Source organism: Marmota monax, unplaced genomic scaffold (genome assembly GCF_021218885.2).
Source record: "Marmota monax isolate L192 unplaced genomic scaffold, Marmota_monax_Labrador192_F-V1.1 WCK01_AAM20220418_F8-fsc00001, whole genome shotgun sequence".
In the NCBI taxonomy this organism is placed as follows: Eukaryota; Metazoa; Chordata; class Mammalia; order Rodentia; family Sciuridae; genus Marmota; species Marmota monax.
Window position 1 is genome coordinate 59,375,518 of NW_026693777.1, and position 26,384 is coordinate 59,401,901.

Here is a 26,384-nt window from a genome sequence, read left to right on the forward strand (position 1 = left end):
CTAAAAAAATATTTTTAAAAAAAGTCACACACATGTCCACATATACTAACCCCAACATGCAAGGCCTCACCAGACATGCTCTATCCCTTCAGAATTCTAGACATTACCAAAGCATAACTCTCACTTCTCAATATGCACAAAGCTAGGCTTTTGGAAACTGCCTTCAATAGAACACTTCATCTCCCACAGGTTTAAGCCAACCAATTTAATGGGATGTCATGGTCTCTCCGTGTACTTTCTCCATTTCAGTAAAAGGACCCCTATATGGGTATCTTGCCCCACGTTTAAATCTCTTTGTTGGACAACTCATCTGAAACCAACTTCTCTTTTCTCTTTTTTGGCATTGAGGATTGAACCCAGGGGGACTTTACCACTGAGCTACATCTCTAGCACTTTTTTTAAAATGTGTTTTTTAGTTGTAGTTGGACACAATACTTTTATTTTACTTATTTATTTTTATGTGGTGCTGATGATCGAACCCAGTGCCTCGCATGTGCTAGGTGAGCACTCTACCTCTGAGCCACAACCCCAGTGCCCCCCCCCCCCCCAGCCCTTTTTATTTTGAAATAGGTTCTTGCTAAGTTGCTCAGGGGCTTGTTAAGTTTCTAAGGCTGGACTTGAACTTGCAATTGTCCTGTTTTGCAACTGCTGGAAATTACAGGTGTGGGTCATTGCACCCAGCTTACACCAACTTTTGAAATAACTTTCCAACATACTTTCCTATATTTAAAGGAGAATTTGAAGACTCATTATATATGAGGTATATTAATGCCACCCCCTACCTTTGTAGTTTTCAATTCTAACCCCATCTTTTAAGGGCAAGGGACAGATCCATGGTACCTACTGGGACCTATTAACAGAGATTGTCTCCTGGGTCAGATACCTGCCTCTTGGCCCCAACAGGACCTGAATTTCCTCTACCCTCAAAACTCAGGTTGTAAATAGTGGATGGTTAATCCAAGCTCTTCCTCTGATTCTATAAAGGAAATAAAATTTGGTTGCCCAGGGCCATTCACAGAGAGTATAGAGTACCAAGAGGGGAGATAGAAAACTCCACTTAGCGAAAAACCTATTCAAGAGATAATAAAATCAATGCCAGATCCTGTAATAGGCCAGACAGTTCCTCCTTTGTAATGAAACATACTGGAGGAAAATCACCACCAGGCAATAAAAGCCGGTCAAGTGCAGCTGCACACCGTTCCACTGGGTGTTGCTCTTGTTACTGTTGGTCTACACAGTGGAGGGACACACTTTCCAACCAAGTCATTGTTTCAACCAAACATGGCCTGTGTACTAAAGCAGGCTGCACATTTACAGATTGGTCATTTCCTAAGAATGACCAATTCAAGCCCTATGGCCCAAGGCCTTGCCAGTTTGCTTGACACCAGTCAAACCAACACATAAAACAAAAAGCCCACAATAATTGGCTAAATTGGAGGGCCTGCCTATAGTTAAATGCTGACTCCTTGACTTCAGCCATGAGTCTTTTCACTGGCAGACTGACACTGTATTAACAGCAAGTACCTAAAACAGACCATGTGATTTAAAACCTATTTGCTGTAGAACTCCACTCATTAACTATCTGGGCAAAACCTTGGATTGTGAGGGGCTTTTAGATTCAATCACCCTTAGTTAGGACTATAATAATGTCAATTGGGTCCTGGTGCTTCCATCCAATTGTTCAGTATCTCAGATGCCAGCATTGCTTTTGCTGGCAATGCACTCACAAAGCCCCTGGACTTTAAAGATATTTGCGAGTCAAACTCAAAAGCCCACCATTGCCTTCAACTTCTACAAACAGCTCTGTATTTTTTTTAATATTTATTTTTTAGTTGTAGTTGGACACATACCTTTATTTTTATGTGGTGCTGAGGATCGAACCTAGGGTCTCACACGTGCAAGGCAAGCGCTCTACTGCTGAGCCACAACCCAGCCTCAGCTCTGTCTTATAATACCATACAGCCACAAAAACATGACTCATTATCAACGTGAGTGGGTATCCATCTGGGATAGATACATCAGTCCAAACCCCAGACATCATCGTGCTGACCAGGAGCCCACCACTGCAGATGGCATCTCCTCAGACACCACTACTGCCCCAAGACTTCAACCCAGGCACAGGATCACTGCCTATGCCATGCCCATGGGATGCTTCCCCTAGGCCTCAAGTTATACACAGAGCATTTATTGCTCTTCTTTAGATATGGGGGATTATGTTACTTTTCCTGAGCTCAAGGTTTGCTTAGTCCATTATTCTAGAATCCTCCTTGCTCCTGGCAAAAAATGTACACCCCTGCATTCTCATGCCTCAAGGGAAATCTTGTAGATGTTATCACTACCTGTGTTTTTTATTTTGTTCAGGCTGGGTGGCTTACAAACAATATAAACATATTTCTCACAATTCTGGAGACTAGAAAGTGCATGATCCAGGCACCAGCATACTTGGTGTCTAATAAGGGCCCATTTCCTCAAAAATAGCAGTCTTCTGGCTGTGAACTCACTTGGCAGAAGGGGCAAGGAAGCTCTCTGCGGTCTTATTTATAAGGGCAAATTTCTACCAAATTCCCAACCGTCACATTATGGGGGTTAGAATTTCAACATGAATTTTGTAGGGACACAAACATTCAGTCTATAGCACTGTTCCATTCTATTTGGCAGTGGCAGGGGGTGCTTTGGCTTGAACCCAGGAGCACTTAACCTCTGAGCCACATCCCCAGCCCTTTTTCTTTTTTGAGACAGTGTCTCACAAATTTGCTTAGAGCCATGATAAGTTGCTGAGGCTGGCTCTGAACTTGTGATCCTCCTGCCTCAGCTTCCAAGCTGCTGGTATTATAAGTATGCCCCACCATGCCTGGTGGTACTGTTTCATTCTAAAAATTAATGGGTATTATTCTTTCCCCAGGAGGCAACTGCCTCCTATTGGTTCAACCCTCAACTCCCTAAAGAGAAAACCTCAAGCTCCGCACTACATTCTCCCCCTCACTCTTTTCCCCAATCTTGTCACATGACCTCCCTCCCTGCATCTCCAACCATGACCACAATGACCCCTTCTCCTTGGTTACAAACCAGCTATGAAAATTTACATATACCTTACTGAACTAGACTTCATATCCTCCAACAATAGAGGACCTGCCAACTTGACCTAAGGAATACACCAAGATATCACTGTCATGAAAAATATAGCATACTTTATATTTTACAACTTGACCAGGACATTGTTAGAGATCTCAAAAATTTCAGATGTGTAGGGGCTGGGGATGTGGCTCAAGTGGTAGCGCGCTCACCTGGCATGTGTGCTGCCCGGGTTCGATCCTCAGCACCACTTACGAACAAAGATGTTGTGTCCGCTGAAAACTAAAAAATAAATATTAAAAAACTCTTTCTCTTTAAAAAAAAATTACTTTAGAAAAAATTTACTAACTGGTACTGTTGTATACTCCAATCTCAGTACTCCCTTTAAAAAAAAAAATTCAGATGTGTTTTTATGACTAACACCATATTGGTTATGGGCAGTTTATAAGGACCACCTATACTTCTATTGTTTTCCTCCCTTTTATTTTCATACTAAATGTTTTTAAGTGATTTCAAAACAAATTATGCTCTACTCTCTAAAATTTTCTCCTATTATTCAAAACAAACATCTTAATTACTGAGCTCACAACTGATGTCAATCATGAAGCGTCAACTGTAATATGATTTTTTTTAAGTGCTATTTTGATCCAATTTTAAGGCCCTGGCTAGAGACTGGTTAATTTCTCCTATGAGTGGCTAAGTTGACACCCCAATTACTTCCTTTATTAGGCTCTCACACTTCAGGCCACTGTGTACCTATTCTGATCATCCCAGGACAAGATGTCAGACAATCAGGGACAGTCATGAAATGAAATTATTCAAACTAGCCAATCTGCAGGGGAGTTCTGGAAATCTAGCTAACCTTACTCCCATTTGCCATACTTTGGCTGCCTTCAAAAGCTCTAGGTTGCTGCTGCTCTGTCCTTGAGTGCGACCCTGTGTGGCCCAGCATGGCGCATTTTCTCCTGTTTAGAATTGTATCAAAGAGTTCTGTCTTTCTTTTTTTCCCCCCCATGTAAGCAGCAAAGAGGCGTTTATTGGGAGCTAGCTCTGTCCTCCATGCGCACACAGCAACTGGTGATGCTGAGAGGCCCCAAGCCTAGGGTTTGCAGCAGTTTTATATACTCTTTGGGGAAGGCAGGGACTTTACATACATCATAGCATCTTTAGCAAATCATCACACACGGCGGGAAAATCATAAAACAACTCTAAAACATGATTAGCACATTCACTGGTGGGAACAAGTTGGGTAGGAGTGATTGGTTAGTACAAGAGGGGGATTCGTTTGAACTGATTGGTTTAAGCCATGAGAGGAGTAAGTGCTGAACTACATGGTTTCCCAACATGTTGTCAACCACCATAAACTACTGGGAGGGTCATCTGACATCCCACGTATTTTCCCTGTCTCATGCTGATTGGTGGTTGCTAGGGAGTTGCTGTGGGTCCTCACCTAGCCTGACATAGTCAGGGACACCTGGCGCCACAGATCTCTCCTGTTATTTGCAGACAAACATCTCAGCAAGGTGGGTATGTGCCTAGGAGTGTTCTGTGGGTTTTTCCAAGGACAAGGGCCACGCCCCCTTCCTGGGACAGGCTTTGCTCTGAGGTACAGGCTGGTTTCTCAAAAATGGAGTCACATCAGTTTCTCACTGTTAACAATCCAAATTTTCATGCACAGAAAATGTTGTTAAATCTGTAAAGCAGGAACCGACACTGCAACATAAAGGCGGAACTCCTGGGCTGGGGTTGTGGCTCAGTGGTAGAGCGTTTGCCTAGCAGGTGTGAGGCACTGGGTTTGGTCCTCAGTACCACATAAAAATAAGTAAATAAAATAAAGGTATTGTGTCCATGTACAACCAAAAAAAATTAAAACATAAAAGAACTGCTGATACACAAGTGACAAGGCCTAATTGCAAACTCTATAATTGTTACCACTGTTGACCGGTGATGAGTTCTTGCTTCCCCAATGTTGAAGAATAACACCAAAGAAGCACGCCGAGGCAAGGTCAGAGTAGAAATTAGAAGTTTATTAAAGGACAGCAGAAAAGACTTCTACCGGAGGAAGAAGGGGACCCAAGAGGTGGAATCCGTGGAAGGGATGTTGTCTCCCATTTTTATAGTTCTTTCAGTGATGGAATGTAGGTGGGAAGGCCCAAGGGGTGGGACACAGGTGGGCCAAAGAAGTAATCTGGTCAGGAAGGACTTCTGAGTCAGCACCTTTTTGCTGGGGGCTGTTCATTAACATTTCTTTGAGGTGGACTTTGGCCTAGGGCCTTTTCGGGACTTCATTAACATTCCATGAGTTGTCCTGCGTTTCCCGGAATCATTGCCAGCATGGCCTCCATTTTAGATTTCACTCGGCATTAGACCCGATTTATCTAACTACACTGACTACCTAACTTTAAATCTGGCTTCATAATGAGCAAAAGGATATAGACACGAAAAACATCACTGTGTGTGAGAAACTGATGTGACTCCATTTTTTAAAAAACCAGCCTCTACCTCAGCAGGGCCTGTCCAAAGGGGGCGGGGATGGGGGTGGGGATGACCCAGTGTTCCTAGGCACACAGCCACCCTGCTGAGTCATTTGTCTGTAAATAACAGGAAAGGCCTGGGGAGCCAGATACCCCTAACTGCAGTGACCAGACAGCCTTGACTCAGCAATGCAAGACCAAAGAATGCTTGAGACCTAATTTCGGACCATAGCAACAACCAATCAGAGTGAGACAGGGAACATATCTGAAATGCCAGGTGACCCTCCCAGTAGTTTCAGTGATTGATAACATGTTAGGAAACCGTGCAGTTTAGCATGTACACCCCTCGCAGCCTAATCAGTTCAAATGTATCCACCACTTGAACTCACCAATCACCCCTGCCCAACTTGTTCCCACCAATGAATGTGCTAATCAATGTTGAGTTGTTGTTTGAGTTTCTCGTGGTATGAAATTATTTGCTGTGTGATATTGGTTTTTTTTTTTTTTTTTTAGAGAGAGAGAGAAGGGAGGGAGGGAGAGAGAGAGAGAGAGAGAGAGAGAGAGAGAGAGAGAGAATTTTCTTAATATTTATTTCTTAGTTTTCGGCGGACACAACATCTTTGTTTGTATGTGGTGCTGAGGATCGAACCCGGGCTGCACGCATGCCAGGCAAGCAGGCTACCACTTGAGCCACATCCCCAGCCCCTGCTGTGTGACATTGTGACGCTTTATCCCTCAAAAAACCTATAAATCCTCACCGAATGAAGGACCGGGACTCATTCCTCGGGTCGCTGCGTCGAAAATGGTTGAGTTCAGGCTTGAGCCTGCAATAAAGACTCTTGTGTGATTGCACTGGATTCGGCTCCTGGAGGTCTATTGGGGTTCCAGGAATCTGGCATTACATGTGATTCTGCTTATATTAAACTCTAAGAAACGTAAAATCTGTAGTGACAGAAAAAAGTAAGTGATTACTTACGACTGGAGAAGTTTCTTGGGATGACTAGGAAAGGGCTTAAAGAAAATTTTCAGGGATGGAAATATTCTGTACATAGAATATGGTGGTGGTTACTTGGCTGTGTGTACCTTTGACATCATTTGTTAAACTGCACACAAAATTCAGGTGTAGTGTTAAACACCTGTAACCCCAGTTACTTAAGAAGTTGAGGCAAGAGGCTTGAAAGTTTAAGACCAGCCTGGGCAACTTAATGAGACCCTGTCTCAAAATAGGAATAAAAACAAAAAAGGACTGGGCATATAGCTCAGTGGTAGAGCACCCCTGGGTTCAATTCTTGGTACCAAAAAAAGAAAATTAAATAAACTGTACACTTAAATGTGTACATATTATATGTTGTCACAAGCTGGTCGGGCTGGCAACTAAAAAAAAAAAAAAAAAAGAAAACCACACAAACCCAGAAATACCTTTGTGGGGGGTCAGGGACAGCTCTGAGATCTCAGGTATAAGCTCCAAATGCTGGAAGGCAAGGGGAGCAAGGGAGGCAAGAGGCTAGAGAGAGAGCACATACTGAACCCCTCTATTTATTTAGGGGAAAGATGGTCCAAAGAAAGTTTCACTCAAATAAGGCAAGGAATTGGGTTTCAAAGGGTGGAGTCTTGCTTGCTGATGTCTTGTGGTCAGTAGGTTGATTGACATAAGGCCACACCCATCTCTGGTGCTGTGTGGGACCACAAGCAGAGGAGAAAAGGCACACATATGTCCCACAGCGCAATCAGGCAGTAATGTCAGGCCAGTCCCCTCAAATGCTCAGAGGAGGGTAGCTCACACACATAGCCCATAGCTGGCTTGCAATAATATGTAAATTTTATTTCAGAATAATTTTGTGTCTATATAATAGCAATGAACACTCAAAAACTGATTTTTTTAAAGAGAGAGAATTTATATAAACTAAAATATATATATTTTAGTTTCCAGTGGACACAACATCTTTATTTTATTTTTATGTGGTGCTGAGGATCGAACCCAGCACCCCACACATGCCAGGCAAGCGCGCTACCACTTGAGCCACATCCCCAGCTCGAAAACTAAAAATTTTAAATTCCATTCCAAATTTTTTGCAAAATATGCACAAGCCCTATATACTGAAAATTTGAATTTGAGATTATTTCACCTTTTTTTATATGATCGCTTGGAGTTTTACACTTAAATTTTTAAAATGCTGGTCAGTATGTATTGGAACAGTTATTTTTGCTTGGTGAATGAAAATTTTTGTTAATGCAAGAATGTTTTACTTAATTTTAATAATATCTTTAATTTTTTTTAACTGCTGGGGATTGAACTGCTTTACCACTCAGTTACATCCCCACCATTTTTATTTTAAAAAAATATTTTTTAGTTGTAGATGGACACAATACCTTTATTTATTTATCTTTATGAGGTGCTGAGAATCGTACCCAGGGCCTCACACATGCTAGGTGAGCACGCTACCACTGAGGCACAACCCAGTCCTTTATTTTCTATTTTAAGACAGGGTCTCACTAGTTTGCTTAGAATCTTGCTAAATTGCTGAGGCTCTTCTTGAACTTGGGATCTTCCTGCCTAAGCCTCTGAGTAACTGGAATTACAGGTGTACACTATTGTACCTTGAAAAAAATATTTTTAAATTGTTATTTTAAATTAAGGAAAAATGATAAAAATGAAAAATAATTTTATCATTCATAATCTGCATTGCCTGGCACAGTGGTGCACACCTTTAACACCAGCAATTCAGGAGGTTGAGGCAGGAAGATTACAAGTTTGAGGCCAGTCTCAGCAACTTAGCAAGAATCTGTCTCAATAAAAAATAAAAAGGTCTGGTGTGGCTGGGGTCGTGGCTCAGCGGTAGAGCAGTTGCCTTGCACATGCGAGGCCCTGGGTTCGATCCTCCGCACCACATAAAAATAAATAAAAATAAAGATATTGTGTCCAACTACAAAAATAAATATTAAAAAAAATAATAAAAAGATCTGGAGATGTAGCCCTATGGTAGAACGTCCATGGGTTTAATTCTCATATTGTCAAAAAAAAAAAAAAGTGTTATCTGCATTGTGGTGTCAAATATGTTAAAGTGAAGTTTTTATAAGAACATACTTATGGAAGATGGCGGTGATTGGCTGGTTAGAAAGTCTGCGGCTGCAGGATGGTATCTTGAGGCTCCCCGCGAGCTCCCTCATCCTCACCGTTAGGGTCAGGGTCCCGCCTTCTGCGCTGGTGCCCCCCGTTATTTCTAAGCTTTTTTTTTTTTTTTTTTTTTGGTAAATCAGGGATTTAACTCGGGGGGCACTTGACCACTGAGCCACATCCCAAGCCCTATTTTTTGGGTTTTATTTAGAGAGGGTCTCACTGAGTTGCTTAGCACCTCGCCGTTGCTGAGGCTGGCTTTGAACTCACAATCCTCTTGTCTCAGCTTCCTGAGCAGCCGGGATTACAGGTGTGCACCACCACACCCAGCTCTAAGCTTTTTTTACAGTCCTAAGGATTGCACTCATGGGTGCTCTACTATTGAGCTACATCCCCAACCCCTTTAAAAAATTTCATGACAGTTTTGCTAAATTTTAGAGGCTGGCCTCACCACTTGTGATTTTCCTGCTTCAGACACCTGAGCTGCTGGGATTACAGGCAAGCACAACTGTGCCTGGTTTAAGTTTTTTATTTTCTTTTACAATTAATTTTGGCATGGTAGTTTCTGACTTCAGTATCTTGCCCAAAATTAAAAAGACTGGGCCTTATCTTTCTTGAAGAATTATAAGATTTCTGGTGTTTCTAAATCATTGATATTGTGGTGAAGCACTTGGATTGCTCATCAAGTACATGGAAGATATCAAATTTTCCTTTTTTCTTTTGGCCTGGAGGAGTCCATCTTCCTTTTTTATTTATTTTTTAAAATGTATTTGACATTTACTACCACATCAAATGATGTAGATATCAGTGAAAACATTACAAAGTATTCTAATCATCTATCATTTTCTTTGCAGCTTTGTTTTTTGCTAGTATCTGGTGTGTTTAGTAATGAACATAATTAAAATTGGCCACTACAACTTCAGTCTTTCATTCTCAATGTTCTTTACCAAACATAATCCAAATGAAGTTTAACTGGCTTAAAGTAGATACATTAATTGGTAGAGTCTAAAGGAGCACTTCTAGAAAAGCCACAGTATTTTTCTTGAATGTTTTTACATAAAACACAAGATTCTCTAAAAATGTCCAAATTTTGACTATGTACTCTAAACTGTCTGAAGCCACACTCACAAGGATGTGCATAATGGGTTTAAGCTAATGATCACACTGTTCTTTCCTAACATGGTGAAGATATAAACACCTTTGGGACTTAATAATGGTTCTTCCAGTTTATTATGTCACCTACATTAACAGTGACCACACAATGTCATTAAGTCAACACGGCTAAGGATGCATTATGGGGTATTTTTATCGTGAATTTCTTAGACTTCGTGTGATGACCAAATACTTTTTAAAGGTCAGTAACAGCTCTAGCTCATTCTACCAGGAAGTATAGATCTGTCCTAAAGATTAATCAGTTGCAATTGTAGCAAATGGCTCTATCCTTAAAAATCATCAAGACTTTCATAGGCAAGATACTTCACAACAAGTATTCTGGCTTTACAACAAGCATTAATGACTGCAAGGTAGGAACTGAGTACATGGCAGTGGGCTGCTTCTCGGAGATGGTAAGGGAAGGGCCTTTGGCCATCACAGGTACTTTGCCCAAGGGAATCCCTAAGTTAACATTAACTCAGCTCAATTAGTTCCTTTGGCCAGGCCACCTACAAAAGCCACTGTTATATGCTTCTAGTGCAACAACAATAACAACAAACCTGTCAGCACATAAGTATTTTTCGTTACCCCTCAGCCGCTGGCAGGATTTCGATTGAGTCTGTGAAATAGTAATGCAGCTGGCCCGGGGTGAATCAGGGTTGGCAGGGCCCTTTCCTCCTCCAATCTTCCTGTCATGGAAGGGGACCTAGTGGTCAAGAGCCCAAGTCCTCAACTGGGTCTCAACCCCTGGGACGGCCTGGAGTCTGCTAGATCTGGCTCCCTTTACTCCAGGCCCGGGGGAGAGCTGTTCCCAGTACCGCACAGAAGGGGATTGAGGTTTAGATCTACATAATCCTCGTACCAAGAACTATTTTGGGTTTATTCAAGTACCTAAACTCGGGGAGCACCCACCGTCTCTCATATTGAAGGCCTCCATCTTCCTTTTGAGAATCTCCCAATCTGTTTTTCACTATTGACTCAGCCAGCCAAATCTGCCAGATTTAGGTGTTCTAAATCTTAAGGATGATTGTCAGCCTCCAATATTCAGTCAAAAAATCTCAGGTGGTTTTTTCAGGTTTTTCTTTTCTTTTTTTTTTTTTTAATTTTTATTTCATTTTTTTTTAGTATTTGGCGGACACAACATCTTGGTTTGTATGTGGTGCTGAGGATCGAACCCGGGCCGCACGCATGCCAGGCGAGCGCGCTACCACTTGAGCCACATCCCCAGCCCGAAATAGATCCTTTTTAATATATATATATATATATATATATATATATATATATATTTTAGTTTTCGGCGAACACAACATCTTTGTTTGTATGTGGTGCTGAGGATCGAACCCGGGCCTCACGCATGCCAGGCGAGTGTGCTACCGCTTGAGCCACAACCCCAGGCCCTGGTTTTTTTCAGGTTTTTCAAAACATGAAAAAACTATAACCATAGCAATGTGACGAAAAAATAATCACACGGTGTCCAAAGTGACACTATCTACAGCCCAGTGTCTGTTAAACGTTGTGCCCTTCAATATAAATGTAGAAAAGTCTGGCCCAATTCAAAGATTTTAGGTTGGGGATCAAACTCGGGGCCTTGCACATGCTAGGCAAATGCTCTACTACTGAACTACATCCCCAGCCCTTCAAAGATCTAATTTTTAAAGAGCAGATACCTTCTTAGATGACTATCTCAACAATGGGCAGGACAATAATTGTAACCTTTGGCTAGTAGGATTCTTTGGAGTATTAGGCAAGCAAATGTACTTAAAATGTTTACATGTTGTCCAGCACATCATGTCTAGCCAATGCAGTCACTGTACGATAATCCCTTTTAAGAAATCCAGTCCTATTCTACAAATGAATATAATGGCATCACAACCCAAAGTCACAAAACAGAAGTAGGGCTGAAACTAGAGTTAGTTCACTCCTTATGAAATCTAAACAGCACAAAAAGTGTCAGTACACCAAAGGACCAAAGATCAGAGTGCTCTGGATGCCCACACCACTCCAAAGTCAGAGCCAATCAGAGCCATGTCATGAGTATGACCATATATACCCAGGAACAAACATCTATAAGAATTTTAAGGAGATCCCTCCTCTTATCAAGGGAAGGGCTTCAGAGTGACCTCTGGCTCCCATCTTTCACAATGTATCGACATGCAGAATGCTGAGTTTACCAAAAATCTAGACTGGATTACTCATCACTGATTTCTATGAATGGACAAGGAAAGATTTCATGAAGGAGGTGGTGTTCAGAGTTTATCTGGAAAGCCTTTCCTAGAAAAGACTTGGAAAAAGATACTATAGGAATAGTGGTTATCTTCCTTTCTTCCTTCCTTTGTCTCCTTTTCCTCTCTCTCTTTCTTTCTCATTCTGAAGACTGAACTCAGGGTCTTGCATGTGCTAACCAAGTATTCTATCACTGAGCTACACATTTGACCCCTAGCAGTTAAAGTTTCTAATGAATTAAGAGAGTGTGCTGCTAGTACTGGGGTAGGGTCAGAGCTAGATCTATTTCCTAGAAACAAACATCCGAAGACTTCCTTTAAAGTTCTATGGCTAGTAAGTTACTTTGTGGATCACAAAGAAAGGGCTGAGGACTAACTCCTAAAGAGCTGGAAACAAAGACACATACACTTCCAGGTGTGGATTTTTATTTTCACAAAAAGACAACAATGTCTTTCCACATACAAGTATTTACAAAACCCAACTGATTCACCAATCTAGAATCTGGGTTTTTTCCACTTCTCAACATAGTTGGGAACATGGAAACATTAATACCCACACAATTCCCAGAGATGGAATTTATCCATCACACAGTGCAGATTACCTAAAAGTGCACTTACCTGCACAACTCAGTCTAAGAACTTCGTGATACAAACCTTGGCCAAGGTTTTGTTAATCTATTTGGTTTCATACCATGCAAACCTGAACAAGTGTGTTGCTACACTAACTGAAAATCAGTTCTCATTTTACAATTAAAAAGGTTCTCAACACTTTAGCAACTATACAGAATATGAAGGTTTATTTCAAAAAAGATTACATTTTTTTTAAACCAGGATACACAGATGCACTTAATGTAACAGTACCTTCTGCAAAAATAGGTTACATAATACTCAGAAATGCAAGGAACAATCTTATTCTCTAAAAATTAAGACAGCAGACTTTTAAGCTTAGACAGCCTCCAAAATGGAGCCTGAAAATGCTTGGTGACAAGAAGTAACTCTAGAGCCCGACACCGCAGAGGTAACGCTGCAAATTAAACCACTACCACACGGCTGCAAACTACTCTTCATATTCACACAGCATTAAACAAAACAAGTTTCAATTCCCATCTTTTCAAATGTGTCTTGGTGCTGCAAGAAAAAAAGTTGAATGATACACAAAACTATTAAAAGTTACAACAGAACTATTTAAACATCTTCTCTAAAATTGAGAAAAGCAATCATGTTAAATTTTTAAAAAAGAAAAAAAAGTCTGACAGAACTCTCAAGCAAGTCAGAGGTCCTCTTCATAAGTAGTCAAGTAAAGTTTAAGGAGATTTCAATAAATTATCTCAAAACCATGGCAGAGAGCTCATTTTCAAAATCGCCGTGGGGGTCCACCCTTAAATGGCTTAAATCCAGAGCCACTTCCTCTTGGCATGGAATTGCCACTGATCTGTACAATTCTATTAATTGGAGATGCATTACTGAAAGAGGTTTAAAAGAAAAAAAATGTCAGAGAACAAAGAACAAATAATCACACAAACACCAACATAGAACATTTTATCAGACTTTGTTCTTTACTGTACTTTATCTACATTAAATTGCTTACTCTTTTCCAAAGCCCTATGAGGTATATATATCAACAGTAATCCTGATTTACTTGATGGAGTAATTGAGAACTTGAGATAAAGCAACTAATGGTGGAGTGTGAATCTGAATTGGCCGTCTTATTTCTGTGTCCCTCTTCAGAGGCCATTTGATGGCCTATGTAAGAATGGACCCCAGATCAACAACATTAGCACCAACCAGAAGGTTATTAGAAATGCAAATCCCACCTCCCCAATTCTACTGTAGTACTAGGGATTGAATGCAGGGGCACCCTCCCACTGAGCTTTATCCTAAGCTGTCTTTTTGTTTGTTTTTAATTTGGAGATGGTCTAAGTTGCTGAATTCTCCTGCCTCAGCCTCTAGAGTTGCTAGAAGTACAGGCATACACCACACTGTGCTATCAGAAATGCAAATTCTTTTCTTTTTCTTTTTTTGTACCCGAGATTGGACCCAGGGGTGCTCAACCACTGAGCATATCCTTAGCCCTTTTTATTTTGAGACAGGGTCTAGCTAAATTGCCAAGGCTGGCTTTGAACTTTCAATCCTTCTGCCTTAGCTTTTAGAGCTGCAGGGTTAACAGGCATGCTGCACCACCATGCTCAGGTTAGAAATGTGAATTCTTAATCCCCACCTCAGACCACTGCAGGAGAAATTCTGGGGGTAGGACTCCCAACTGTCTGTTTTAATAAGCTTTTCATGAGATTCTGCTGTTCACTAAAGCTCGAGGAACCTATGTATTATAGGAAGTCACTCAAGAAATGTTTCTGGAATCTTTATATATAATGCAACTTTATGTATAATTGTATTATATATAAAGTAGTAAGTGACAAAAAAAGATCCACTCCAAAAAAACAATAATGAAACTGAGACAAAAATCTACAGTAATGGCTAGACACAGCAGCATATGCCTGTAATCCTAGCTACTTGGGAGGCTGAGGCAATAGGATCACAAGTTCATGGCCAGCCTAGGTAATATAGGGAGACCCTGTCTCAACCAACAATCGCACCCCCCCTCCAAATAAAATGGTTTAAATAGAATAAAACCTATTATAAAAAGGTCTGAATTCCAGGCTGGAGCAAGTAAATGATATACCAAATTGGGAATTTCCAACAGTTAAGACCAAGATGAGGTTCATGTTTTTCTAGTTGGAGAAAGTGAGATAGTTGCTGGTATTGGCCAAGTAAAAGAAGTTTCAGGCAACAAAAGGGACATGAGGGTTGAAACAAGAGAAAAATTTACTTGTGACCATGAATTGATGAGATAGTTAAAGCATTTTCATGGAGGTGGCAACATACAGTTAATAATAAACAGCAGTGTCTACAGCTCAATCATTGGAGGAGCCAGGAAAGAGAATCAAAAAGTGAAAAAATTATGTAACCTTAGAAAATAGAAGAATTTAAAAATGAGGAAAAACAAAAGTGTAAAATAAAGCTTAACTAAGTTAAGGAGCCTGAGAACTAAGAAAATTATCAAGAAAAAATCATTGGTGATCTTCAGACAGGTAGGGATTACAGGCCTACAACATCATGCCCAGCTAATATTCAAGTCTGATGATATAAGTGATCAATAGGATAGCAGTGATTGGGGTCACTCAGCCAAGCTAGTATCTTCTTTAAGACAAGGAAATGGGAAATAAAGAATGATAAGAGAGAGATGGAGGTGGAGAGGCTAAAGATTGCCTGCTGAAGGGCAAAAGGACACTGATGTGAAGGTGTGGGGGAGGGAAGCAAAACAAACTTGCTTCTTAGCATATGAACAGGCTTTGGGTTAAATGTCCAAGAGTTTTGCTAGTTATTTGAAAGAGCAAGAAATAGAACATACCTTCAATTTCTTCTTCCTATGAATATTAGGAATGCTAGGTAGTGAATAACATGATGGTTCCAACATGAGGTTAATGTTAATTACCCACTGAATTCTGACACACAGGCATACACGTATCTAGATGAACTTGCCAAAATGCCATTAATCAACTTCAATGAGGAATACAAACTAACAAATTAATATCAGTTGCCCTGCATGTAATCTTGTAGAGATTCTGAGTCAATAAAATGGGATATGTTTGGCAGACCTAGTTTTTATTAACTGCAATTTAATCTCAGAAACTATAATGACCTTTAAGGAAAGTATAAAGATTTGGTTGTGTGATAGCAGAAAATGTCTTAACAAATTAGCTATTTACCTTGAATGTTGGCTTATCATGCCCGTTCCTGCCCGGCCATCACCCATTCGCCTTGTATCATGATAGCCAGGCCCTTGAGAAGGTGGACCATGCCACTCTTTCCTTGGTCCACTTGTGTCCCGTCCATGGCGTTCAACCACATGTCGTTCTTCAGGATAGTGCTAAAGAATAGCATATGAAAAGAAATGTCACTGACATATTCAGTTTCATACTAATTTATTTATACTGTTGGTTTTTTTTTTTTTAGTTGTAGTTGGACACAATACCTTTATTTATTTATTTTTTATGTGGTGCTGAGGGTTGAACCTAGTGCCCCCTACGTGCTAGGCTAGCCCTCTACCACTAAGCTATAACCCCATTCCTAAACTGGTATGCTTTTAATACTAGAAGCAAAGTAATAAAGTACCCGAGAAGATCAAAAGGATAAGTGATACAACAGTATACAAAGAGTGCCCATCTGTTTTGTACTGAGAAGCTACTCAGGCTTCAGGGTAGGGTTTAAGGGAAAGGGTTGAGAACCTTAATTTCTATTTTTATAGCTTTCAGTACCATAGCATTTTTTGGCCCTAAGTATTTCAAATGCCTGGATATATACATGAAGGCACACACATGCACACACTCAAAAGAGGTCAAAACCTTAAGACAAATCAGGTTGAGAGTATATGAGCAACCTATCAGGACAATGTGCAAATGGAATCTAGAAATAGGAGTTGTTGGGGCTGGGGATGTGGCTCAAGCGGTAGCAGGCTTGCCTGGCATGCATGCGACCTGGGTTCGATCCTCAGCACCACATACAAACAAAGATATTGTGTCCGCCAAAAACTAAAAAATAAATAAAAAATTAAAAAAAAAGAGTAATTAAAAAAAAAGAAAAAAAAAAGAAATAGGAGTTGTCATCTTCTTTTATTTTATTTTTTTTTTTTTTAATATTTATTTATTTATTTTTAGTTTTCGGCGGACACAACATCTTTGTTTGTATGTGGTGCTGAGGATCGAACCCGGGCCGCACGCATGCCAGGCGAGCGCGCTACCGCTTGAGCCACATCCCAGCCCTGTCATCTTCTTTTAAATTAATTAATTAATTAATTAATTTATATGCAGCGCTGAGGATTGAACCCAGGGCCTCACACATGCAGGCAAGAGCTCTACCACTGAGCCATAACCCCAGCTCAAGAGCTGTCATCTTATTTTACACAATACTAGTTAGTGCTATGGCTCTTACAAGGTGCCACATCCATGACTACAGAAATACAAAGCAGTTAGCATAAAGAAACGGAAGCCATAGAACTAAAGATGTGAGGAAGAGTCAAGAGTTGTGACGCCTAGCTTACAGGAAACTGAAGGTGTCCACAGAAATACTTAGAGACAACTTAAGGAGCAACATTGTGAAAAAGAGAATTTTCCTGGGATAATACAGGCTCTTCTCCTTAAGATATGTTTTCTAAAAATACACCTGAAAGCAGGTGGTTAGTTTATGAGACTTAACTTAAGTTTTACTCTAAATGAGGCAGAACATATAGACTACATACTCAGTCTAAAAGTTCTGTTCAACCAACCTAGGTACCCTTCAACAGATGAATGGATAAAGAAAATGTGGTATAAATACGCAGTGAAATTAAAAAAAAAATGAAATTATGGCATCTGCTGGTATGTAGATGGAATTTAAGATTATAGTAAAGGAAATAAACCAATAATAAAAAAAAAAGAAGAAGAAACAAAGGCTAAATATTCTCTCTGACATGCAGATACTAATATACAATGCTTGTGGTCCCCATCAACATTCACTGGATTAGACAAGGGGAATGAAGGGAAGGCAAGGGAGGTGGGAATAGAAAAGACAGTGGAATGAATTGGACATAACTTTCCTATGTTCATATATGAATACATCATCAGTGAAATGCTACATCATGTATGACCATAAGAATGGGATGCTCATTAAAATAAGTTACACTCTATGTATGTATAATAAGTCAAAATACACTCTACTGTCATGTAAATCTAAAAAGCACAAATAAATTTTTTTAAAAAAGAGAAACCTATTACAAATACTTGTCCAAAAAAAAAAAGAAAAGAAAAGATCTGGTTGAGCACAGTGTTATATGCCTGAAATCCCAGAGGCTCTGGAGGCTGAGGGAGGAAGATTGTGAGTTGAAAGCCAGCCTCAACAACAGCGAGGTACTAAGCAACTCAGTGAGACCCAGTCTCCAAATAAAATACAAAGTAGGGCTGGGGATATTGCTCAGTGGTTGAATGCCCCCGAGTTCAATCCCCAGTTTAAAAAAAAAGTTCTGTTCAAGATAAATAGCTCAATGAACCTGTCTATTAAACATTTCTACTTATTAGAAACATAAAAATTTATACAGCCACAAGACTCAAATCTGTTTCATATATATGTTGGGTAAAATGATATATAATGATACTAAAAAGAATGCAAAGAGATTTTTGGCCAGATTCCTGGTCAAAAAATATTATTACAAAACTTAATATGTATGTATTCAAATGCAAAATGAAACACCAGGATACAATACAAAGACATACTTCAGAGGATTCTTTTTTTTTTTTTTTTTTTTTTTAGTTGTAAATGGACAGAATGACTTTATTTTATTTGTTTATTTTTATGTGGTGTTGAGGATTGAACCCAGTGCCTCACGCATGCTAGGCAAGCACTCTGCTGCTGAGCCCCAGCCCCAGCCACTCAGGATTCTTTTTGATATCCAATTTTATAGAAGTATATTCTATTCATGCTAGTGTCAACTCAAATACCAATATTTCATCAATAAAATGAATTTATATAAGGCAAAAGTTTTTTGCCCATTCAAGCCATTAGGAAATCAAAACTTTCCTCTGCCTAGCTCATTAATTTACAAAACTTTCAAGTCAATACTGTCACAAGAATAAAGCAATTAAGGAGCTCGGTGGGATGGCACACATCTACAATCTCAGCAAGTCAGAAGGCCAAGGCAGAGGAGAACAAGTTCAAGGCCAGTGTGGGCAACTTAGTGAGACCCTGTCCAAAAGCAAAAATAAAAAGCACTGGGAATGCAACTCAGTGGTAGACCACCCCTGGGTTCACTCCTCAATTCCACAAAAATAAAAAATGAAAAGCAATTAAAATATATATTCTTCTCATCTTCCTTTATTTAGAAGAGAACAAAAAAAGTTTTATTGCATTTCTATATTAAGCTACTTAATGAAGGAAATGAGACAATTAAAATAAAGTCATCATTAAGAAGGTTCATTTACCAAATGTAATAATTCTCAAATTATAGCAGCAAGCTTAATAAAAATGAAGTAAATATGTCAAGGTTAGTATCCTACTTTTTTACTACTGATGTTTACTGACAGTTCAACTGAGAAAGAGTTAGATTTTTTGAAAGAAACAGTCTCTCGGTCATTTCAATCTAACTAATTTAGGCCACATTAAAATGATACTCCATATTTGCAGAGTATGAGTTTCCAGTAAATCATCCTCAGCATTTACCTGGGCTCCACTCCCTCGATCTGAGATGATTCCTCTGTCTCCTTCTCTGCTTCCATAACCTGTGGCACTACTGCGATTTCCAGGGGGAGCGCCTCTCACACTGTGTCCTGATACTTCTCTACCGGACCGTTCCGGCCTTTCAACTCTATTAAATAAACCACAGAAACAAGATATAATCAAAACTTCATTATAATTTTTTTTTAAATCCAAATGCATTATATACTGTTAGGGAGGTGTTAAAAGTACACAAATACCTTGCCTCACGTTTATCTGCAGACATGCTTCCTTCACTTTTCCAGGAGGTTGGTCTAGAAGGATTGGGCCCTGCTTCTCGAGGGTGTCTAGTGTGAGCAATATCAGGCCTGTCATGAATGATCACTGTTCTCCTCTCATCTCGTTCCCCTCGTACCTCTCGTCTGTCTGTTTCTCTAAGTTCGTTTCTTGGTGGTGGAGGCTCATTTCTTCTGGAATCACTGAAATTTTTGGGATACCTTTCAAAGCTTGGATCTTCTCTTCGTGCAGTTGGTCGTGCTTTTTTCCCTTCACTTTGACCTACAAAGCGTTCTCTCCTGTTGAGGAAAAACAACGCAGGTCCTAAGAAGTACTCACTTGGTCTTCTTCTGAACTTTACTCGTATAATCTGTAACTTATGCCACCTTCTTTTCAAAAAAACTAAAGGCAAGACCCACCAAAAAGCTAACTTTAAGAATTTTCATTTAAATTTAGCTAAATGTCTGGCAGGATAGTTGTTTTTTTTTTTTTTTAGAATCAGGAGAAATAATGTCACTCAAATCACTAGCAACTTTAAGAATATTTTACTGTTTTTAACAATTGAAGTACTTGTTAAGCTATGTGTTCCCACTCAGTTTTAAAGGTAAGAAGATAAAGCCAGCCAACCCACTTAACCTTGCTATGGTGGCCTATTTAACTAATTTTGAATATTGAACCACATCCCCACTAACAAAAAGCAAAATTAGACAAACACATTTTGATCTGAACATTCACTTCTGGCTTAGTACTTCTTTTTTGTGTAAAACCCAGGACTTTGCACATGCTAGACAAGTGTTCTCCACTGAGCTATACCCCAGTCCCATGATTCAACACTACTTAATTAATATTTTAATAGAGAACCAGAGTTAGCAATAACAAGTCTCAATTTTTAACATATCTACCTACCTTTCAAAAGATGAAGACTGTACAGCTGAACTCTCGGGAAACCTGCCCCTTTCCCGGTGATCAAAGTCATTAAATCTGTTCTGTTGCCGAGAGTAGTCAGATCCATGACTGAATCGTGCATCTGTATCTAGAGACAACTTTTTATTCTCGCTCCAGTAAGGGTCATCTCGCCTTAAAGAGAAATTTTTGCTCATTTATATGAAATGACTTTTACAATAATCAAAACCCACTCACTTGGAGTCATACATACCATGTTAGAACTGTGGACACAAGAAGGTACTAAACTCAAGACACAACACAATTTAGTTAGGAGTGCAAGCTAGCAAGGAATTAACTGCTAAATTCTGTAAAGTCATATAATGTTAGAGGAATTTAAACAGAAGAGAAAAATAGTCTTAATCTGCCTGTTTTAAAAATCATTAAATGGAAAAGACACATAAAACACTTGATGCAATGTTATAATAAACTCTAACTAGCAGTCCACAACCTTTGTAGTTATCTTTAACTTTGGAAAAGCAAGTCTTAAGCACATTCATTCCACCTAGTTCTTCACACAATCTACTAAAGCTCTAAGAATTTATATTAAGATAATTAAATGAATATATTTATATTTTAAAATCTATTATTAAGCATGAACAAAAACACAAAAGAAGTCAGTCTTTCCTAGTTTATGACTTACATTTTTGAACCATCTGCATTACTGATAAAAACTTTCAAAATGGGTCTGAGTTTGAGAATCATTATCAAAACCTACCATGACTACATATTTTCAATCATAACAAAAAATCATTTGGCATTAAAGAAGGGGAAAAGGGAGAGAAAGAAAAGCAGACTATTCCTACTTGATACTGCACTGGGTCCATTCCAGTACTGAAATCCTTCCTACCCCCCACTTGGCCATGACCTTTTATTCCAGGGACAGGAGCCTGTACTTTTTAAGTTCTTGGCTTGATAGGAATGATATAGCAAGTAAGGAAGAAAGTAAACAAATACCTATGATCTACATCATGTGGGCGTTTCAAAGAATTCCTTTTTTCTTGTTCATAACGTAGCTGCTGCTGCTGCCTTCTGAGTTCCTCTCGTTCTCGAGCAATCCGTTCAGCTTCCTTACGACGTTCCTTTAGATGACACAGAAGGAAGAACCAGCCAATACAAAATGAAGATAGAAGGTAAGCATATATGCAACCGTGTTTTAATCCAGTCAGTAAAAACCCATCATAGGCTAGCGCCAAGCAAAACACACACCTGGGACAAATAAATTTGATTTCAATAATCTACGCTACATGTAACTATTGTTCTGCAACATTAAATATAACAGGGTTCAGTGGTGAAAGCTGGCAAGTATTTGGGAAGGTCAGATTTAGTTTAATCATTTGAATAAAACAAAAGCACTTAAAAGGGAATTAGATAAAGAACTCTTAATATGTAGGAAACTAAGTGCCTTAAAACCCTGGATTGCAATTGTACAAAGAGAGGCAATATTTCCTTCCATCCGTGGGATTTTATTCCCACTATCATATGTAAGAAAATACTTATTGTTTTCTAAGATTGGGATAGTGACAGAGCCTGGATTACAACTACTCTGGACTCAGAGTCCTATGCTCAGACTATTAGGCTGCCATTATATTGCAGAGCTAGAGTTATTACCAATTATCTAGAACAGAATCACTATTAAACGTATTTTGAACTAGTACCTAATTCATTGTTATCTTTCAGGGATACTTAAATGCTCATTAGTTTAACTCAATCTATAAAAGCTTTACAATAAGTAAAGCAAATTTTAGGAAAAAAATCACAGTGTTTGAAAAAGGTGAGTTATTTAAGATGAAAAGATTTTCTGACTGCACCTGTTCAATACGAATGCGTTCCCTTTCCAAGCGTTCGCGTTCCATTCTCTCTCTCTCTAGTTTTTGCCTTTCAATTTCTAGGCGCTCTCTCTCTCTCTGTAAGCGTTCCCGTTCTTCCCGTTCACGAATTATTCTAATGCGTTCTCGCTCTCGACGCTCTCTTTCTGCAATCTCTCTTCGTCTAACAAAAATCAGTATTTAGAAATACTTAAATTATGCTAGCACTGTGTGAAAGAGAATAGCTGTTGAATTTTTCCTTGAGGTTGTCAATTTTAAACTTCAACTTAATCTCAGTCGTTTTAATGTAATTGGAAAGAGAACTCAAAATAAAACTTTAAACAGATTCCAATATTGTCACTTTTTTATAAGACTGTCAACTGAACGCTAAATTTTTATAGAATCGTTGCCTTTTAGATGATTCCTGTTTAAACAAAAACCCCACTGAAATAGCCCACTAATTGTCATTAAAAAAAAATTCTATAATATATAAATTTATAAAACTACAAATTTGTCTAACATATATTCTATCTCCTTAAATAATTTATGTACTTTATTCTGATGACTTGGAATTATAACTAAAAACATCAATTGTAGCAAATGCTATATATTAAAAAAAAAAAAATGGTGCTCAAGAGTCCCGTCTGGTGCATTTAACAGATGGCTCCAGGTAACATGCTTTCTGGAGTCAGAGGTAGCTCAATCATTTAAACTAAATTAAAACACTATTTATACTTTTTTATAGTGTTTTTGTCTTTCCTCACTCTCAGGCAGTCAGCATATTTTTCTGTCCATCATCATGTCTTCCTCTAGCAACCTAGTGGTTCTCTCATTGGGTCAATGTTACTCCCATGGAAGGTGAAGGGGCACTTTAAATGACCATGGGGCTGTTCCTAGAATAGGAATCCTTATGATGCATGAATTGTCAAGAGTAATCCTACACAACAAAAACCATCCAACATGCCTTTCAAATGCCACAGTGGATATTCATGTCATTTATAAATCAAAAGCCTTAAAATAACATCTCAGTCTAGAACCTAACTTCATTTTAATAAATGCTAGTCTTGTTTACTTACTTTTACATATTAATATATGTAAATATGTATTAGTTTTACATATTAAATTTTTTCAGTAATGAAACTCCATGTAAACAGAGGGAATATAATGCTTTTTTTGAGAACTTCACCAAGAGTTGTTCACCATTTCAGGAATCACATTATAATGTAAACACCACTCCTGGTATTTGACTCACCAATCAGTCTGTATTTGCAATTTTCACATTCACAGTGAGTTTAAATAAGGTACAAACATCTGACTACTCCATTAAGTCTTCTAGGGAGTCATGCCTAAACATTCATATCTGGAATATATATTTTATTATAAATTATTTATTTCTCATTTAGAGTTAAATCATTATGTTGATTCTCTGGAAATTATTTGTATAGGTGGGTATGTTATGCATCAATGTCATTTCAGGCAAATAAGAAGGGCATCTGAAATAGTTTTTTATTTAAAAAGGAGCATTTGGGCTAGGTGTACTGGTGCAGGCCTTTAGTCTTAGCAACTTGGGAGGCTGACAAAAAGGATCCCTTGAGCTGGAATTCAAGGCCAGCCTGGGAAACAGTGAGTCTCCACCTCAAAAATAAATAAAAAAGGGGTATTGGTCTAACAGGTTTGAGAATCCCTATCCTACCAACTCCTCACTCCCTCTCTCCTCAAAACCTGTTAATTAAACAAACAGGAAGCTAAGCACATTGTGACTTCATCTAAAAAGGAAAAAAGGTTTTAGTGAAGCTGTATGGTAATGACTGTATTACTTAAGTTGCTAAAAGTATCTCTGGCAAATGAGTAGATGAAATCCCATCTTATCTGGACAAGATAGTTCAGCATTTGGAAAAATATATTAAAAAACTCATTCACAAGAATATTTCAAATGCCATCCAAAAATTGGTAGATGAAGGTAAACTGGAACTCATGATTATCTGTTGAGGTATCACCACTAGAAACAGAAACAAAATTTTTTGTTTTCAGTCTGATTTAAAAAAAAAATGCCTATGTAGGGATGGAATTTGAATACAGTAACATTTATTGGTTGAGCAAGTCTTCCCTTACTTGGGCAATAACAAACTACAGAACAATATATTTTTATTGATGAGTTTTGTCTTAAAATCTCAGCACAGCATTTGAATACTGTAACTTACTTTGAAACTATCTCAAAAATTTTTTCCTTTAAAGTCTTTTTTTTTTTTTTTTTTTAATGGCAGCAGCTTTGGAGTACAGGAAAGAGCATTGGACTTGGAGTCAGAAGACTTGGATCTGAGTCCCGACTCTGCCACTCAATAGCCATGTGGTTTTAGAAGAGTCATTTAGCCTCTCTGGGCCTCCACGTTTTTGTATGAAATACTGCACATAACTAACCTTAATAAATTGTGATTGGAGATAACAGATGGGAAAATGCTTTCTAAAATTTTGTAAAGTGCTATGAAAATTTAAGAAATCATAAATAGTACTACATTTCTTTAAAGTGGCAAATAGTCTTCTGCAGGACTATAGTTTCCAGAAATCTGGCTGGTAACTAGAATTAAAGATGTACTAATATAAAACAAGTATAAAATAGACTCTTTCCTACCTTCGGAGGGAAATTGCTCGTCGCAGTCTTTCAAAACGAACTAAATGTTCTCTCAATCGTTGTTCCTTCATCTTTTCAAAAGGCAAAATCTCTTTCCTTCTGTAGTCTTTGTCCCTTTTTTTATCTAGGCTAGCTCTCTCCTTTTCCTTGCTTCTTCCATGAATCTATCAGGGGGGAAAAAAAAGAGGATTAAAAGTTAAAATTATATTGGGTTTTATTTTTAAAGTTCAACAGATAAATTAAAAAGTTCAAATGCTTGAGTAACATTTTTTCTTAGGTTTTCTAGCATGAACATATACAAAAATGGTTACACAATTATCTTCTTTGGTAAACAACTGAAAGAGTATATAACATCCTCTCAAAGACTTACTTTTTCATATCTTCCTCTTCTTGATGGCCTACAATGATCTCCCTTAGTTTTGTCTAATATTACCATGTGTCCTGGACTCTTTGAACCTAAAAAGAGAAAAAAATATACAGGTAAACAAACATCTAAAAAATATTTTGTTGAAAAGAACATATACACGTAAAAAATGCTGAATTCTTATTCAGATATTCACAAGCCAATACATGAAATAAAAAAGTTTCTTATTCTGAGAAATTAAATGGGAGATTTTTAAATAGTTCAACCTGCTAACATAAATAATTTCAATGAAACTAAAAGATCCTAACTCAATATTATAAATCAATGATCACTTTAAGATAGCTTAGATTTTTTTTTGCTACATCCCTAGCCCAAATCAGCTCAAATAGTTAGAGAAGACAGTCCTACTAAAACTTCTTCTCTACCACAGACACCTAACAACAAAGCTTAAATATTCACCTGGATTTGTAATCTCAGGTTTTCCCTTCCACTGTAAAAAGTAAGTAGTAGAATGCATTAGAAAGGGATTGAGAAGAAATATACATAGCATACTTATTCGCTTCTTTTCTTCACTTTTTTTAATCGATTCTGAAGTTTGGCCACTTCCTCCATTATCATTCTTCTCATCTTTACCTTCTATTTTCTTAGCATCCTTGCTTTCTTTTTTTTCAGATTTTTCAGATGACCTTTTCTCTTCTTTTTTGACAGAGGCTTGTATCCTGACCATATCACCCCAGACAAGAATACAGAATGAGGACTACTTCATTAATGTACCAAAAAGTCTATCTGTATAATATTAAAAACAAAACAAAACAAAACGTAACCTAGCACTAAATAAAACTATTATGGTTTGGATATGAGGTGTCCCCCAAAACCTCCTGTGCTAGTGCAGGAATTTATAGATGAAATGATTGGATTGTGAGAGGTAGAACCTAATCAGTCCATTCTTGTTTGAATGGAATGATTGGATGTTAACTGTAGGCAGATGGGACATAGTTGGAGGTGGCAGGTCATTGGGTTGTACCCTGGAAAAGTGTATTTTCCCTGTTATCCCTTCCCTCTCTCTACTTCCTGACCCCTCCATTTGC

General features: G+C 38.5%; 1 protein-coding gene across 6 annotated transcripts in view; it reads right to left on the reverse strand.

Annotated features, from left to right (window-relative positions):
* Positions 1 to 12,444: 12,444 nt before the first annotated feature.
* Sltm (SAFB like transcription modulator) overlaps positions 12,445 to 26,384 on the reverse strand; it is a 45,341-nt gene continuing 31,401 nt past the window's right edge. For all 6 annotated transcript variants that reach the window (XM_058584845.1, XM_058584843.1, XM_058584844.1 and 3 more), the window contains 10 exons: positions 25,849 to 26,015; positions 25,303 to 25,388; positions 24,933 to 25,096; positions 22,307 to 22,487; positions 21,453 to 21,577; positions 20,460 to 20,630; positions 19,538 to 19,852; positions 19,284 to 19,428; positions 15,803 to 15,963; positions 12,445 to 13,498 (listed from right to left, as the gene is read on the reverse strand). In XM_058584845.1, the coding sequence (XP_058440828.1) occupies positions 13,390 to 13,498; positions 15,803 to 15,963; positions 19,284 to 19,428; positions 19,538 to 19,852; positions 20,460 to 20,630; positions 21,453 to 21,577; positions 22,307 to 22,487; positions 24,933 to 25,096; positions 25,303 to 25,388; positions 25,849 to 26,015 (1,624 nt within the window). In that variant the 3' untranslated portion in view covers positions 12,445 to 13,389. The remainder of the gene's footprint in view (positions 13,499 to 15,802; positions 15,964 to 19,283; positions 19,429 to 19,537; positions 19,853 to 20,459; positions 20,631 to 21,452; positions 21,578 to 22,306; positions 22,488 to 24,932; positions 25,097 to 25,302; positions 25,389 to 25,848; positions 26,016 to 26,384) is intronic.